Source organism: Chionomys nivalis, chromosome 7, assembly GCF_950005125.1.
Source record: "Chionomys nivalis chromosome 7, mChiNiv1.1, whole genome shotgun sequence".
In the NCBI taxonomy this organism is placed as follows: Eukaryota; Metazoa; Chordata; class Mammalia; order Rodentia; family Cricetidae; genus Chionomys; species Chionomys nivalis.
Window position 1 is genome coordinate 37,455,803 of NC_080092.1, and position 13,818 is coordinate 37,469,620.

The following is a 13,818-nucleotide window of genomic DNA, read 5'->3' on the forward strand; positions in this document are numbered from 1 at the left end:
TTGAAGCAGCTGTGCATTGGCACAGACCTGTAGTCTCCAGTACTACGGGCTCACAGGCATTCATTCAAATGCCAGCCTGCCTATAAGATGCCCCTCTTAAGTTTCAGGAACTTGAAGTTCTTCCTAGCCTAACCTGTGTTTTAACCGGGAGTTTTAATGAGGTGGTTGACGTTTGCCAGTGCGAGGTGAGCGCTGCCCCTTGCGTTCTCTGGAGATCAAGGGTGATCTGGATCTGAGAAATAAAGCAGTCTCCTGTGGGTACAGGGAATGGTGGCGGGATTGAGAGATGGAAGGAAGCCCTGTTCTCGTGGGCCTCAGAAAAGTTGGAAGTGTAGATCTCCATGACCTCTCTGTGCTTTGCCTGTGCTTGCATGTGTGTAGGGGTGTGGCAGGATGCCCGAACTGCTTGTGATGGGTTAGGAACTACTTCAGCCCCACTTGACAGCAATGGGATGGGTGTGCTTTGACAGGGCATGGCCCTGACCGGACTTGGCAGCACAGTTTGCACTGCTTGAAAATCTGGGTGTCAATACTGACACCACATAAAGCCCAAACCCCAGAGCTTAGTGGCGCTCATGGTCACAGAAAGCACAAGATTTTTCTGTAAGTGGCTGACCCTTCTCATAATCTGTGGGGATGACTCAGTGAATAGTTCTGTTATCTAGTGGGGTCTTAATCTGGACCCGTGGTGGATATTTTAGCCAAGTAAGTCTTAGTCTTTTGTATGTACATGCGTGCATGTTTGTAGACATTTGCCATGTGTGTGCAGATGACCCAGGCAGCCTGAAGATGGTGATGGAGTTGGAGTTACAGGTGAGTGAACCCTCCTGCATAGGTCTGGAAACCGCACTTCTATCCTGGAAGAGCAGCAAAATGCTCTTAACCACTGAGCATCCGTCCCTTCAACCCAGAGTCCCTGATAGAAGTAAGTAAGTCTTAACCAAAACTTTTATTTGCTTTCATGGTGAGGTGGTACTCCTGTGTTCTCCAATCAGCTGCTGCTGTGGAGCATTATAGTTAAAATATCGGCCTGTGGCACATACTTGTAATTGTGGCATGTTCAGGAGGTGAGAGAATTGTAAGTTCAAAACCAGCCTCCACTCATGAGCCTGTCTCAAGAACAGTACAGCAACCAACCAACCAAGTGAACCCATGTAACTTTCAGGTTTACCCTGTTTATTATGACACAGTAACAAGGGGGAAGAGATGGCATGAAGCAGTTGAGTGAGCAGGCGGGGTTCTGGGCAGTGCCTGTTGTGTTGAACCAGCTGAGTGCCTGTGAGCCGAGTATTCCTAGAGTGGGATTGCTACTGCACAGACCTGAGTCGGGGTGACACTCAACACAGTAGCACTTCCATTCCTCTCGGGAAGTAAGCTCTTTGCTTACAGAACTAGTGTTCCCACTCCCCACTCCTCTCAGGAAGCTGTGTTTTTGTAAGGAGGGTGAGGAAGGGTATAGGTGAGGTGTGTGGTGTGTATGCTTCTGTGGAAGCCAGAAGATAGCCCGAGTGTTCTCAGGAGTTTTTTTGTTTAAGGAGGGCGTGGGGGGGGGGGGGGGAGATGGTCTCACTGTGTAGCCCTAGCTGTTCTGGAACTTGCTACATAGATTTGGTCACCCTTTAATTCTCTGCCTATCAGATGGTTGCAAACCTAGTACTCAGGAGAGTGGATGGACATGGAGGCATTGGACATGGAGGTGTACATTGAAGTCCCTAAGTGATGACTGGGTCCGTGACTAGAGTCAGTAGATTTAAGGAGTCTATCACTGTACCAGGGTCTACCTTGTTTTTTGGAATGAGGCTTCTCACTGGAACCTGTTACTCTCATTGGGCCAGTGAGCTCAATGGATCCATCTGTCTGCCTCACCAGTGCACGAATTCCAAGTCCCAGCTTCTGTGTTCTGCAGCTTGAACTCGGGTCCTCATGTTTGCGTGTCAAGTACTTTACAGAATAAACAATTTCTCCAACCTTGCTAATACGATGCCTTAATAGCCAAACATTGGCTGCCGCTTTCTCTGAGGTCCTTTGGCATTCTGTATTTGGTATGTTGGTGCTCTTAGTCCCCAGGAGCAGTGTTTTGGGTTGAAAGCACTGCCTTGTTACCTTCCTGCCACGTTGTGTGTCAATGGCCTGTCGTTCTCTTCACTTGATTCACTTGTGGGGCGAGGTTCCAGCATGTGGGATGACTTAAGAGTCCCCACCATTCTCCTGGACATGCTGAGTCCACAGCCTCCTGTGCCTTCTCCCTGAGCGTGTACCTGTGTCTCCAGTCCCATCTCTCTGTCATACCAGTTTTTGTCGAGACCCAGTTCACTGTTGAGAATCATAAGTGAACAGAATTGCCCCTCTCCCTTTGATTTCATTTGTTCCTGTTTGCAGGCCTGTCCCATTCATCCCCATGAGCTGTGTCTTCCTAGAGGACTCGCCCATGGTGCAGCCTGGAGTTGGAATTAGCTGCTTTACCACTCTGCTAAGTTCTTAGGAACAGAGAACTGGTGTTTAATTCCTGTATTCTTGAAGTCCCTAAGTGATAAATGAGTCAGTGACTAGAAGTCAGTTAATTTCAGATTGTGTGACATTTCCGTCCAAGGATGTTCTTGGGAGACTGGGTATGGGGGGGTATGTGTGAGGAGGAAGCCCCTGGTCTAAGTATTCTTCCTGGATGTCTCTAGTCCATGTTAGGCATTAATTCCTGCAGAACAACTGGCCGCTCACAAGCCCGCTACTCCTGCTCCACCCTGTTAGAAGGACGTGGTCAGTTTCCCTTCTTCCTGCATCCAGACTTAGTTAAAGTCCCACCATGCTACCTCGACAGACTTGACGCCGCACTCCTTCACATTCATGATTTCACTGGTCTTCACTGCATCGTTAGATTAATCTTTCTGAAACAGCCCTGGCTTTGTATCCCACACATGTCTTCTCTCTCTCATTGCCCCCATAGACTAAGCCTTGGTGGCAGGATCTGTGAGTGAGTCACCTTTGTTACTCACCCCATGCCCCATGGCATCTACCAATAAATATTCTTGACTAAACAAATGAGTCCTCTCTCTCTCTCTCTCTCTCTCTCTCTCTCTCTCTCTCTCTCTCTCTCTCTCTGTGTATGTGTGTGTGTGTGTGTGTGTGTGTGTGTTTTGAGACAGGATTTCTCTGTAGCTTTGGAGCCTTTTCTGGAACTACCTCTTGTAGACCAGGCTGGCCTCGAACTCACAAAGATCCACCTGCCACTGCCTCCCAAGTGCTGGGATTAAAGGCGTGTGTCACCACTGTCCAGCTGAGTTCTCATTTCTCAATATGAAGTCCTAGTGAAATGCTTCTCAGGTTATACACAGATTTTTCTCTGGGGGTAACTGTAGAATTTCAGAAGTTCTCACAAGATTGGTGTGAGGTTAACAATTAGGAGTTAACCACAGAAAATTTCAGAAAACTTTAATTTTTTCCATTAGAATTGGCATGGACGTGTCTATGGATGGCTCAATAAATATACTTTTATATACAGCACAGAAAATTTTACATTCCATCTTTAAATTGCAGAAATAGATTTTTTTTACAAGCCAAAAAACCTTGAACCAAAATGAAACAAAAATAACAAAAACAAACCCTGTCATAACTTTAATGACTTCATGCAAAAAAGGGAAGGGGCCAGAGGGAATCGCCTGTTCAAGGTTGAAAGTCCAATGAGAAGTAAAAATTGTACATTAAGGAAGCGGTTGCTTAGCACGCTGCTTAAGGTGGGAGCCAGACAGATCCTTAAGTGCAGCTTTAAGGCCATACCTAGTTTATACATATGTACAAAGAAGTTTCCATAGAAAACACATGGTCACATTCTCTTCTGGCAAAGGATGAGGAACTTCTGTGAGAGTAATTCAGACCCAATTTTCCAGGCCAATTAATCAGAGATGCCCCGGGACTGCTACTCAGCAATCTGCTTTGGCTATGTGGCTTGTGGAAACCTCCCACTGTGGGTGATCAAGGACCTTAGAGCTCAGCCCACAGTGCCCAGCTAAGCATGACTTGCATCCTTTGGACTTAGACAACTACAGGCACCTTACCTCTAGTGGACCCCACATCCACGCTGGTACTGTGATAGGAAGGATGACAAGATGCTCTTCTGCTCTAGGACTGAAATGCCTGGGGAGTCGGTCTTGACCTCCAGGGAGCATCATCCCCTGCCTGTTTTAAGGGACTAACTTTTCTCTCTGTGCACTGGGTCACATTTCAGTTGGAAGCTAACTTTTCTGGGGAGGGGAAAAGGGGGAAAAAAAGTTACCCAAGAAGTCATCGGGAGATCGTTCTATCTAAAAACCAAGCCAGGGAACTTTTACGACGTCAGTTCTGTGCAAATACTTAGATGGATGAACTATCGATGACAAAGGGCAGTCCTTTGGAGGTGACTCCCAGGTCCACAGGAAGTCATTTGCTTTGGCAAGATTTGGGAGAGACTGAAGTGGCACATTGTTCCCCTTGGCAGAAGCTAGCTCATCTCAAATTAGTGAATTTTATCTGAAATCCAGATGAGACTCAAGAACTTACCAAGCCTGAGATAAACAAGGCAAATGCAGCATCGCTCCAGTGGTGTAACCACCCAGGCATGTTGGAAGCCAGTCCAATCTGGTTTGGAAGCCCCATGGCTCGTTTGAACAGTCATTTCATATTTTTTTTCTGCCACCCTTTGGGTAGAACTGTCAAGTTCTTGCGTGGATCCCAGCAGAGCTGTCACCAGGTTGGTCCTGGCAAAAACAAGAGGCCTTCAAAGTAGTTATGGTTTTGTCTTGACCACTTTGCTTTTGAGACAGGGTTCTGTTGTTTAGCTCTGGCAGGACTAGAACTCCCTACCTAGCTCAGGGTTAGAGCTTTCTGTTTCTACCTCCGTGTGCTGGGAGTATAGTCATGCACCGCCACAGCTGCTGTCTCGGCCACTCTGATTCACTTGGTTTATTCCAAGCCTATGGCAATGGAAGACATGTATTTTGTGCAGTTTTTCAAGGTTTTTTTTTCTTTTCCTTTTTGAGGCTACTGAGGCCCCTGCTATATCTTGTAAGCAGAACTCTGGTTGCTTAAATGGAGCGGGGGGTGGGGGGGGAGAGAACATGCCCCTTACCCCTCTGTTATCAGGAGTATGCATGCCAGCATGCAGTAGGCATTGTATGTGTGTCCAGCATGAGAAAGAAGCCAGATGAGCCCCTTGGGAGTCTAGCTCATTCATCTCATTTGAACTTGTTAGTGGTGATATTATCATGGCTCCATCATCGGAAGATGGAATCATTATGACATGATATTGGATGGGTTTAAAATGTTGTGCAATTTATCTCATCCAACTTTTAGCTCCATTGATATTACTCTGGCTAAACTGGCGTGCTGAGAGCACAGTGCCTTTTCATGTGAGGTAGAGATGCATCTAACATGGAGAACGTTAACCTACCCAACTGCTTCTGTCATCCCCTGCCCCCCCAAGCTAAGGCCTGGGGACAATATCTCCTGAGGGAGATACTCTGAACCGCTCCCTCAAAATACCCGTCCTCAATTGGTCATGGGAAGGAAGCAAATTCCTGAGGAAAAACCGTGTCGCTTTGCGCATTTGCACCTGTGATGGCGTCGCAGCACCTGGTTCCTGTCTGTGTTTTCTCCTTCATACCATTTTTCTCCTTGTCTGATTTTGTGTCTGGAGTAAATCTTCTCTAGGTTGGGAAGTGATTTCTTTAGATGCAGCTAAGAATGAGAACAACATGTTGGACTCTTTTCCTCCAGGTCTGCCCTTCCAGTTAGACCAACAACAAGGTGATGTCTGGACCACAAACTCGGCTCTAGAAACACCTTCAGTATACTGCCGAGGATGTGATTTGGCGGTCAAGCACTAGTCTTGCATGCCACAGGCTGTGGGTTCAATCCCGAGTCACAGTGGGGCAGGGGGCACAGAACACAGAGCTTCGCTGTCGGCAGCGTGCATGACATATGGAAAAAACTTTTTCAGTCAGTGTTCATGGTGAGCTCCACACAGGATCATAGCTTTCAGAGCTGGGACTGGCTCAGTCAATAAAGTGCTTGCTGTACAAGCATAAGGACCTGAGTTTGGATCCCCAGAACCACATAAAAGCTGGGTACAGAACCTCTCATCTCTCTCTACACACACACATACACAAACACAAACACACACACACACATGCATACCACAAAATAAATAAAGAAGCCTGACTCCCAAGCTCCTGTCTAGCTCCGGGGCCTTTTTGGCCTAAACCCTTAGCATTTAATGGGATGAACTGACGACCTTTAGGATGTGGGCTCCCAGTGACTACTTCACGTGCTTCTGAGATCAAGGCAAAGCAGGCTCATGGATCATGAGCTGGGGGTATCATGGGGTCAGAAAGGAGGTGGAGTCTTCTGGCTTGGTCCTGCCAAACTGCCTAATGAACCCTGACCTGTAACATCTCCTGCAAGCGTGCCTGACAGGCACAGCCACACCTCCCCTAACCTGCCTCCAACTCGTTGCTCCTCACCTGAAATTGCAAGCAATGCTTACATGACCCCCCTCCCCCATTTTATCCTTGGATCTCAGCACTTGCTCAGTTTGCTTGAGCCTGCCCTGTCCTGTCTATCAGAACTTTGCTGGGTTTCTAATACAACACGGTCTACTTATTTCCTTATGGCATCCTCTCCCTCCCTTGCTAAGTGACTGTTTTGGGACTTCAGTCATTGCCTGCCACGTGGCTTTATTTGGATGCTCAGCTTTCATAGCATGTCACTTCCAGGCTTAATATATAGGGAGGGTAAAAAGAAAGTCACAGAAAAATTGGGAATACTTCCGTTTATAATGTCACTTTGGTTATAGTCTAGTCTTGGCTGTGTGACACATGATGCTATTAAGAGAATTCTCTGGCCCAGTTAGGTTAAGTTGTTTTGTCCAGACTGAAGCATTCAAAGGCAAGTAGGTAATCTTCATCTGGAGTCAGACTTGGCCTTCGCTAGAGTCCACTCAGAGTGAAACTGTCCCCATTACATGGATGATCTGGGGGCCCTCGGGAAAGAAGCTAATATGTCCCTGGGTACATGACTGCTACAGCTAGCCGGCCAACACCCTGGTTTTGGGGTGGCGCTACAGCTGAGGCTAGGCAAATCCTGGGAAACAGCAGGAGAGACCTTGAACAGGGAAATGGACTGCCCGGGGTTTTGCGCACATCAAGTTGTCTACTGGACAGTTAGTCCAAGAGCAAGGGGATCCAGAGACAAGCATCTATTTAGTGCTTAGGGTTCTTGTTTTGAGTTGAGGGGGGATTTGACTATATGTTTTCTCTTCTAATTCCATTTTCCCTTTCATTTCTAGACCTGGGATGAGAGAGAAGAGCTACTGGACACCCCTTCTTTTCTGAACATTGATCAGTATTCCTGTTTCAGTTGGCGCTTATCTGAAGACGGCTCCTTTTTCCCTCAAACACCTGCTTGGGAGAAGTAGCTGGGCAGCTGTCCCACAGGGGTAAGCCATTTAGCTGCTTAACGGGTGGATGAGACCACCAAATGGTAAATGGTTGCCATGGACATAGTCTCATGATTTGGGCTTAGAACCCTTGAGCACCCCAACAGCGAGGTATCTCTGGTCCTTGCATTCCCCCCTATCTTTGGCTCCTGTGCCTTTCCTTCTTCTTCACCTTGAGCGGATGCTAAAGGGATTCTAGGCTTCGGAAAGCTCTTATCCTAACTCTGCACTCCGGCCAAGTCTAAACTTTCTTGACACAAGGCTTCCACCCTCTGCAAGACCACAAGTAAGGAACGTGGTTCTATTCCCCAAACAGCAGATTCTCATCTGCTCTTGGGCTCACTCCTCTTTGTCTTCAACCTTCAGTAGCCACTCAGTGGCTTCACCTCAGCTAAGTCCCTTGTGTATCAAGCTGTAGTAGTAGATTATTAACCTTGAATATGGGTTAGTGAGTTTATGATGTTTATGACTACATTTTGAGACAAAGAAGAGTGAACATTGGCTTTTTTTGTTTTTGTTACACGAGACAGGGTTTCTCTGTGTAGCCCTAGGTGTCTTGGACTGGCCTCAGATCCACAGAGATCCACCTGCCTCTGCCTCCTGAGTGCTGGGATTAAAGGCATGTGCCACCACCATGGAACATTGGTTTTTGATCAAGATCTTTGATCTCTAATCTAGTCAAAGATGGTATCCACCAGCATTTGAGAGGTGACTAGGATGTTAAACATTTATATACTGGGATGTACTTAAACAAACATCCATACTTTTGATCTGTAGCTCTCAGATGCATTTTAGTGCAATAGCTCATCTATATTCTACTTTTAATAACAAAACATTGAACATTTAATTTCTTCAATTTTATACTCATCAACAGTTTGGAAAGTTAAGGTTTCTTCAAGATCATGGAAAGTGAAATAATTTGTGGAAGGTTAAAAAACACGTACATGGAAGAGATAAATGGACAGCAGCCAGTCTCAAGCCTCAGTTCCCCATCCTCTGTGGGACCAGGCCTGGATACCCTCTGTTGGGCTTTGTCTTGGGCTAGTTACCTTTGACTCTTCTGACTCACCGTGTGCTGTGGGTGCTTCATCTTGAGTGGGTGTTAAAGGTGCTCTAGGCTTTGGAGTCACACTGCTTAGGGAGACTATGGGTGGGTTGAGAGAGCTTTCAGAGGGTGTCAGGTGAGCTCCCTTTCCTTCTTCTCTGTAAGTACCCCAGCCTCCTATACTAGACCCCTCCTTTGAAGGCTTTTCTCTCTGATAAAAACCTACACTGTTGTCCATCGCTCACTCTTTGTCTGTCTCCCCTTTTCGTCAGTCCACACACCAGGCAAGCGCTTTTCCAATGGAGAGTTCTTCATTTCTCTGGGGATTTCAACCCACTCAAGGATGTCCTCTCTGTTACTGGGATGTCAGAGTACAGCAGACTAAACCCTTGCCAGGATGCATGTTTTCCTCGCACAGACAGAGTTCTCATGGTTGAGCCAGTAAAGCAAGGCACATTCTCTCCTCTCTTGTCATAGACTGTTGCTACTGTTTCCTAGAACTAGATAAAAAGAAAGTGGCTCTCGCTTCAGACTGCTGAAGTAGAAAAACAGAATCCATATTCTATTTAAAGAATGTGCTTCCTGCTTGCTTGGGTGGAGGCATCTTTTTCCAGTTGAGTTCAATGGGTAGAAGTCATTCACCCATTCAGAGACTTATTGGCCACTTACCAATTCAAAAAACAGCCTGGGAAAATCCAGTCTCACCTGCTTGGGCAGAGTAAAGGGTGGGTGGAAAGTGCTGAAGCTGTTCCTGAAACAGATACCGATAGCTTCTAGTGTGGTGTTCATCATTCTGAACCGGGCTTCCAGTCTGACTGGGAAAAGGCTCTGACTCTCGGAGGCCTGAAGAGGACACACTCTTCTGTCATCTTCTCCGAAGGATGCAGTTACTGCCGGGGGTGTGGCAACCCCCTTTGGCTTCAGCATGTTGCAATCAAGTAAGACAGAAGACCATTATCAGTGGCAGTACCACCTTGACTGGAGAGCCAAGCTGCTCTGCAGTCTTACATCATGGCGCCTCACAAGACATTACTTCTTTTTATGATGCTCGTAAAGATGCATGTACTGGAGGAAGTGAACCAGCCTTCTTGTTTGTCTCCCAAGTGTAAAAAAAAGGCTATGGAAAATATTGGTAATTCTAAAAGGAATTACTTTCCTATTTACTGATGAGGAAATAATTAGGGTAAAACTTCCTTTTTTTCTTCTGGAGTTAATAGAAAAATAGATCTCTTTCTCTGTCTGTCTGTCCGTCCGCCTCCCCCCCCCTCTCTCTCTCACACACACACACACACACACACACTCACATTTTCCATTATTGCCTTTGCCAAGAAGGGTCTTGCAGGTGCTAGGAAATTCCAGAAGAGGGCAGAGTGGAACCGTTTATTTCTCAAAACAGTGGGCTCCCTGAAGCTAGAAGGGTGAGAGGCAGTTGGTGTCCCCACCTGGCTCCTAGAATAAACTGCAGCTCTGGAGGTGAGTTGAAGCCATCTACTCCTGTGTGCCCCTTTCCAAGGCTCACACTATGCACGAGCAGCAGCAGTCTGTACTGAAGAAGAGCTTCAAAACCAGTGCGCCATTCTCTGCACGGACATCAGATTTCCATATACGGAACCATCCGTCTTTCACCTGTAATCTCAGGGCATAAGGCCCTTTGTGCTCAGCCTGAAGGGGAACTAGGAAAGCCTTGCCCTGTTTATTGGGATCACCTGAAAGCTTTGGCCTAACTTACCTAGTTCAAATCTCTTCCCTTTTTCCCTTCCCTCTTTCCTTCCCTACTCTCTTCTTCCTCTCCTTTTGGGTTTTGATTAAAAGAGGAAAAACAAATTTGCAGATTTCCTGACAAAGAGAAGCAACAGAAATTGTGCTGGTCAGTGCACCTGTGCATAAAACCTACATACTTGCACTGAGCCCTGAGAAATCAAAACGATGGTAGGCTTTAGGCTGGGCGAAGATTCTCAGTGTAAGCAGAGAGTCACAGCAGGTAGAGCCAGGGAGAGTTCTGATGCTATCTCGCTCTCTCCACAGTGCATTCAGAGAGATCAAAGCTTGCAATGTACCCAAGAACATTCTGTGTATTAACCGTGGGCTTGACTCAAGCTGTCTCTTTGCTTATAGTCTGAAGGGCTTCAGTGACATTCTCCAGTATGTCTCAAAGATGTGAGCCCATTGCTTGTTGGATTTGGCACCCAGGTTAGGCAGCTCACAATGGACTATTCCAAAATGATGACACGGGGACCCATGAGCCCAGTTGAGACTGGGCAAATGGTTCATTGGTTTCTCTGTCTCAGGGTGACTCCAGATGCTTGCCATGGAGACCGTTTTGGAAGGTGCTGGGTGGTTTTGTGTGAGAGATGTGACTCAGCATAGATTCCGATGCTCCCCGTGGTCACCCTATTCACCTAGACTGGAGTCACTCTGAGCACAGTAAGGAGAGGGCTCCGTTGATTATTTTCCATCACAGATGTTTGTTTCCTAAATGAAGGGAATGAAGTGCCTCTGGCAAGGGCTAATTGCAGCCGCTCCTAAGATGTGCACGTAGCCTTGGAGTGACAAGATTCTTCCTCTTGTGACGAGGAAGATGCTCAGAGCGCCACACACTGGCATCTTCATCCTGAACTATTCAAGGCCATCTTCATGTTTCCTGCTTTGAACATTTTTTAGGGTAGGAAAAGACAGACCTCAGATGAGAGTTACCCACTCACGGGACTCCTACTGCTCAAGATTTCCCATAAGCAAAGGTCCTGTGCCCCCTCATGCAGAGCCAAAATGTGGATTGTCCTTTTGGATTGTACAGTTGAAGAAGAGGGGAGGCTCAGGCCGGTTGACCTTAGACCTGGCAGGACACCAGTAGTTCAGTCTCATCCTCTTGGCTGCATAGTGTATCTTCTTTATTCAGAGCTATTGGTCTTTGTCTTGGCTTCATCTGTTTTAGACCCATCTTGGTATTAGCTTCGATGCCACAAGGAAAGGAGAAAAACTCCCCAGGGAAAGTGCATGGTAGGGGACAGGTGGACACTATCTCTTCATTCCACCCCTCCATCCTGCCCCTGAGCTCCCTAGTTTGAGGGATATGAGCAAAGTGCCCGACTGATTGTCAGAGATCAATCTCTATCCTGCCTGTAACTCTGACCCAAGGCCAAGCCAGTAAAGTGCAAGGACAGAAGTGCCACTCCTGGGTCCTAGCCATGGAGCGCAGGACTGGGATAGGCTTTGTGCCATGGGGACAGTGGTTCTGTGCATAGCCACATCTGTCAGGAGGACTCCCTCTTCCAGTTCAGCTCATCGCAGTCCCTGTCACTTTCCCTAGAGTGCCCTGGCTAGGCTGGGACCATTCTGGCACTTCAGAGTTAGAAGGAAAGAGAAATATCTGTCTAACTTTCCTACATGTTAAAGCTGTGCAAAGCATCTTTTTTTTTTTTAAAAAAAAAAAAGACTTATAAAAATATAATGGGGTCATTCCCCCAAACTTCCCATGTTATGATCTATGAAATGTCAAAATATAATGAATGGACTTTCTAAACATCACAGTCTCTTCCTACCCACACACAGAATGGGCAGCAGCAGCATCGGCAACCTCCCTTTCACCTCTTCAAACTTGATTCCCACCTGGCATTTGGGACCTGTTTCAGCCAGGTCCACATTCCCATAACACACCTGCTTGCAGTTCCAAAGGGACTCTCCAAAAAAAATAGACATTTGGAAAAAAGTTCATGGGTTTACACTCAGTCTCTCCCCATATTATTTCTTGAGATTATTACTTTTTTCAACAATAAAAAAGATTGCATATTGGTAATACAACGAGAAGACCATGGCGGCCATAGGGCTGGCGCTGAGTTGGGCTGGCATTGAAGCACGGAAGCAAGAGGAGCAAGCTTGGCGCCCTGTGGGGGTTCCTGGATTCTCCATCCTCAGGCTTCTGCAATGGTCCTTCTCCTCAGTCACTTCCTGCTGTTGGTCTACCTTTATCCATCTCCATGACCCACGCCGGTGTCACGTGAACCTCTTGAAGCAGAGGTGGAATGGCTTTTTGGCATGTGTCAACGGGGGTCAGCTTGAAGATCGACATGGCATTTGTAAGGGCGTGATGTGGGCACATACCACAGCAAGCTTGCTAGTGACCATTTCTACTCTGGGAGAAGTTGTCCATCACTTTGGGGACTTTAAAAGTTTAAGCAGTTACTAGGCTGATTTAAAAGACGTATCTTTTGTTCTCATGGGTTTTGCATTAATGTTAAGCATGGTTATATGTCATATATTACACTGTTTTCCTGCTCTGGGGCAGGCAGCACTGACCTCCAAACAGGATACCCCCCCCCGCCATGGACTTGAATTTTGAAAGCTGTGATTCCCCAGTCCCCCTCCCTGACCCCCACCCTAACCCTCATGGTCCTCAGTTGCTGTATTTGAAAAGGCTCCCCCACCACCTCATGCCTTTGGAGGCTAGATGAATATTGCCATACCCTGGAAGTATCCACCCCTCTGGTTTCTATTGCACTTGGAGGGAGATGGGTGTGCGCTCTCCCTCTCTCCCTCCTCCCCTGGCTCCCAGCCTCTGTGCTCCTCCCACCACCCTCTCCCAACCCTCCCCCCATAGCCATCACTTGTTGTGGACATCCTCTCTTCGGACGATCTTGTAGATGATCCAGTAGAACATGTTGAAGATTAGGAAGGCCATGGGGAAACCGATGCGCGATATCTTGTCGATCTTCTTGGCTCTTTGGATGAAGAGTTTCCGCATCTCCTCCGGGGACTTGGACGGTGCAGGAGGGGGGTTGGTGGTGTTGTTGTTGTTGGCACCCTTGACAGAGATGCCATCCTTGGCCTGCAGACAGGCTGGGCCCATCCCATAGGCGGAGAAGTTGAAGCGGCCTTCTCCACCCTCATCATCCTGAAACAGATTCAGCATGGGGCTCTACTTAAAATAAGACAAGGGCTGGGCACCCTCCCTGCAAGGCACTCCCCTTGGGGACCAGGCCATGCCATCTGATCCTCCCTGTCTCTCAGGCTTTGTGTCCCCAGTTGCTGGAGGCAGTCTGGCTGGCTGGGGAGTTCAGCCTTATAGAGGGGCGCCACTCACCTGCGGAAACAGATGCAAGCCAGGGGATGGGAATGGGTACAAATTCTGAGGTCCAAGTTCCACGCCAGGTTGTGGGTCTTTGTCATTTACTGACTTGTGACTTCGGTCTGCTAACTTCCTTCCCTTGCCTGAGAATTATTTTAAGGTTTCTTCTCAAGGCTTTTTCATCTTTGGAGGCTTCACTGAGTAGCTGACTCCAGGCTGGCCTGGGGTTTGATTAGGGTTTCCAAG

At 47.4% G+C, this 13,818-nt stretch overlaps 1 protein-coding gene across 2 annotated transcripts in view; it reads right to left on the reverse strand.

Annotated features, from left to right (window-relative positions):
• Positions 1-13,107: 13,107 nt before the first annotated feature.
• Glra1 (glycine receptor alpha 1) overlaps positions 13,108-13,818 on the reverse strand; it is an 86,292-nt gene continuing 85,581 nt past the window's right edge. The window contains exon 9 of one of the 2 annotated variants that reach the window (XM_057775193.1): positions 13,108-13,398. In XM_057775193.1, the coding sequence (XP_057631176.1) occupies positions 13,108-13,398 (291 nt within the window). Of the gene's footprint in view, positions 13,423-13,818 lie in introns of both variants that reach the window. The other variant, XM_057775192.1, reaches the window with a different exon arrangement.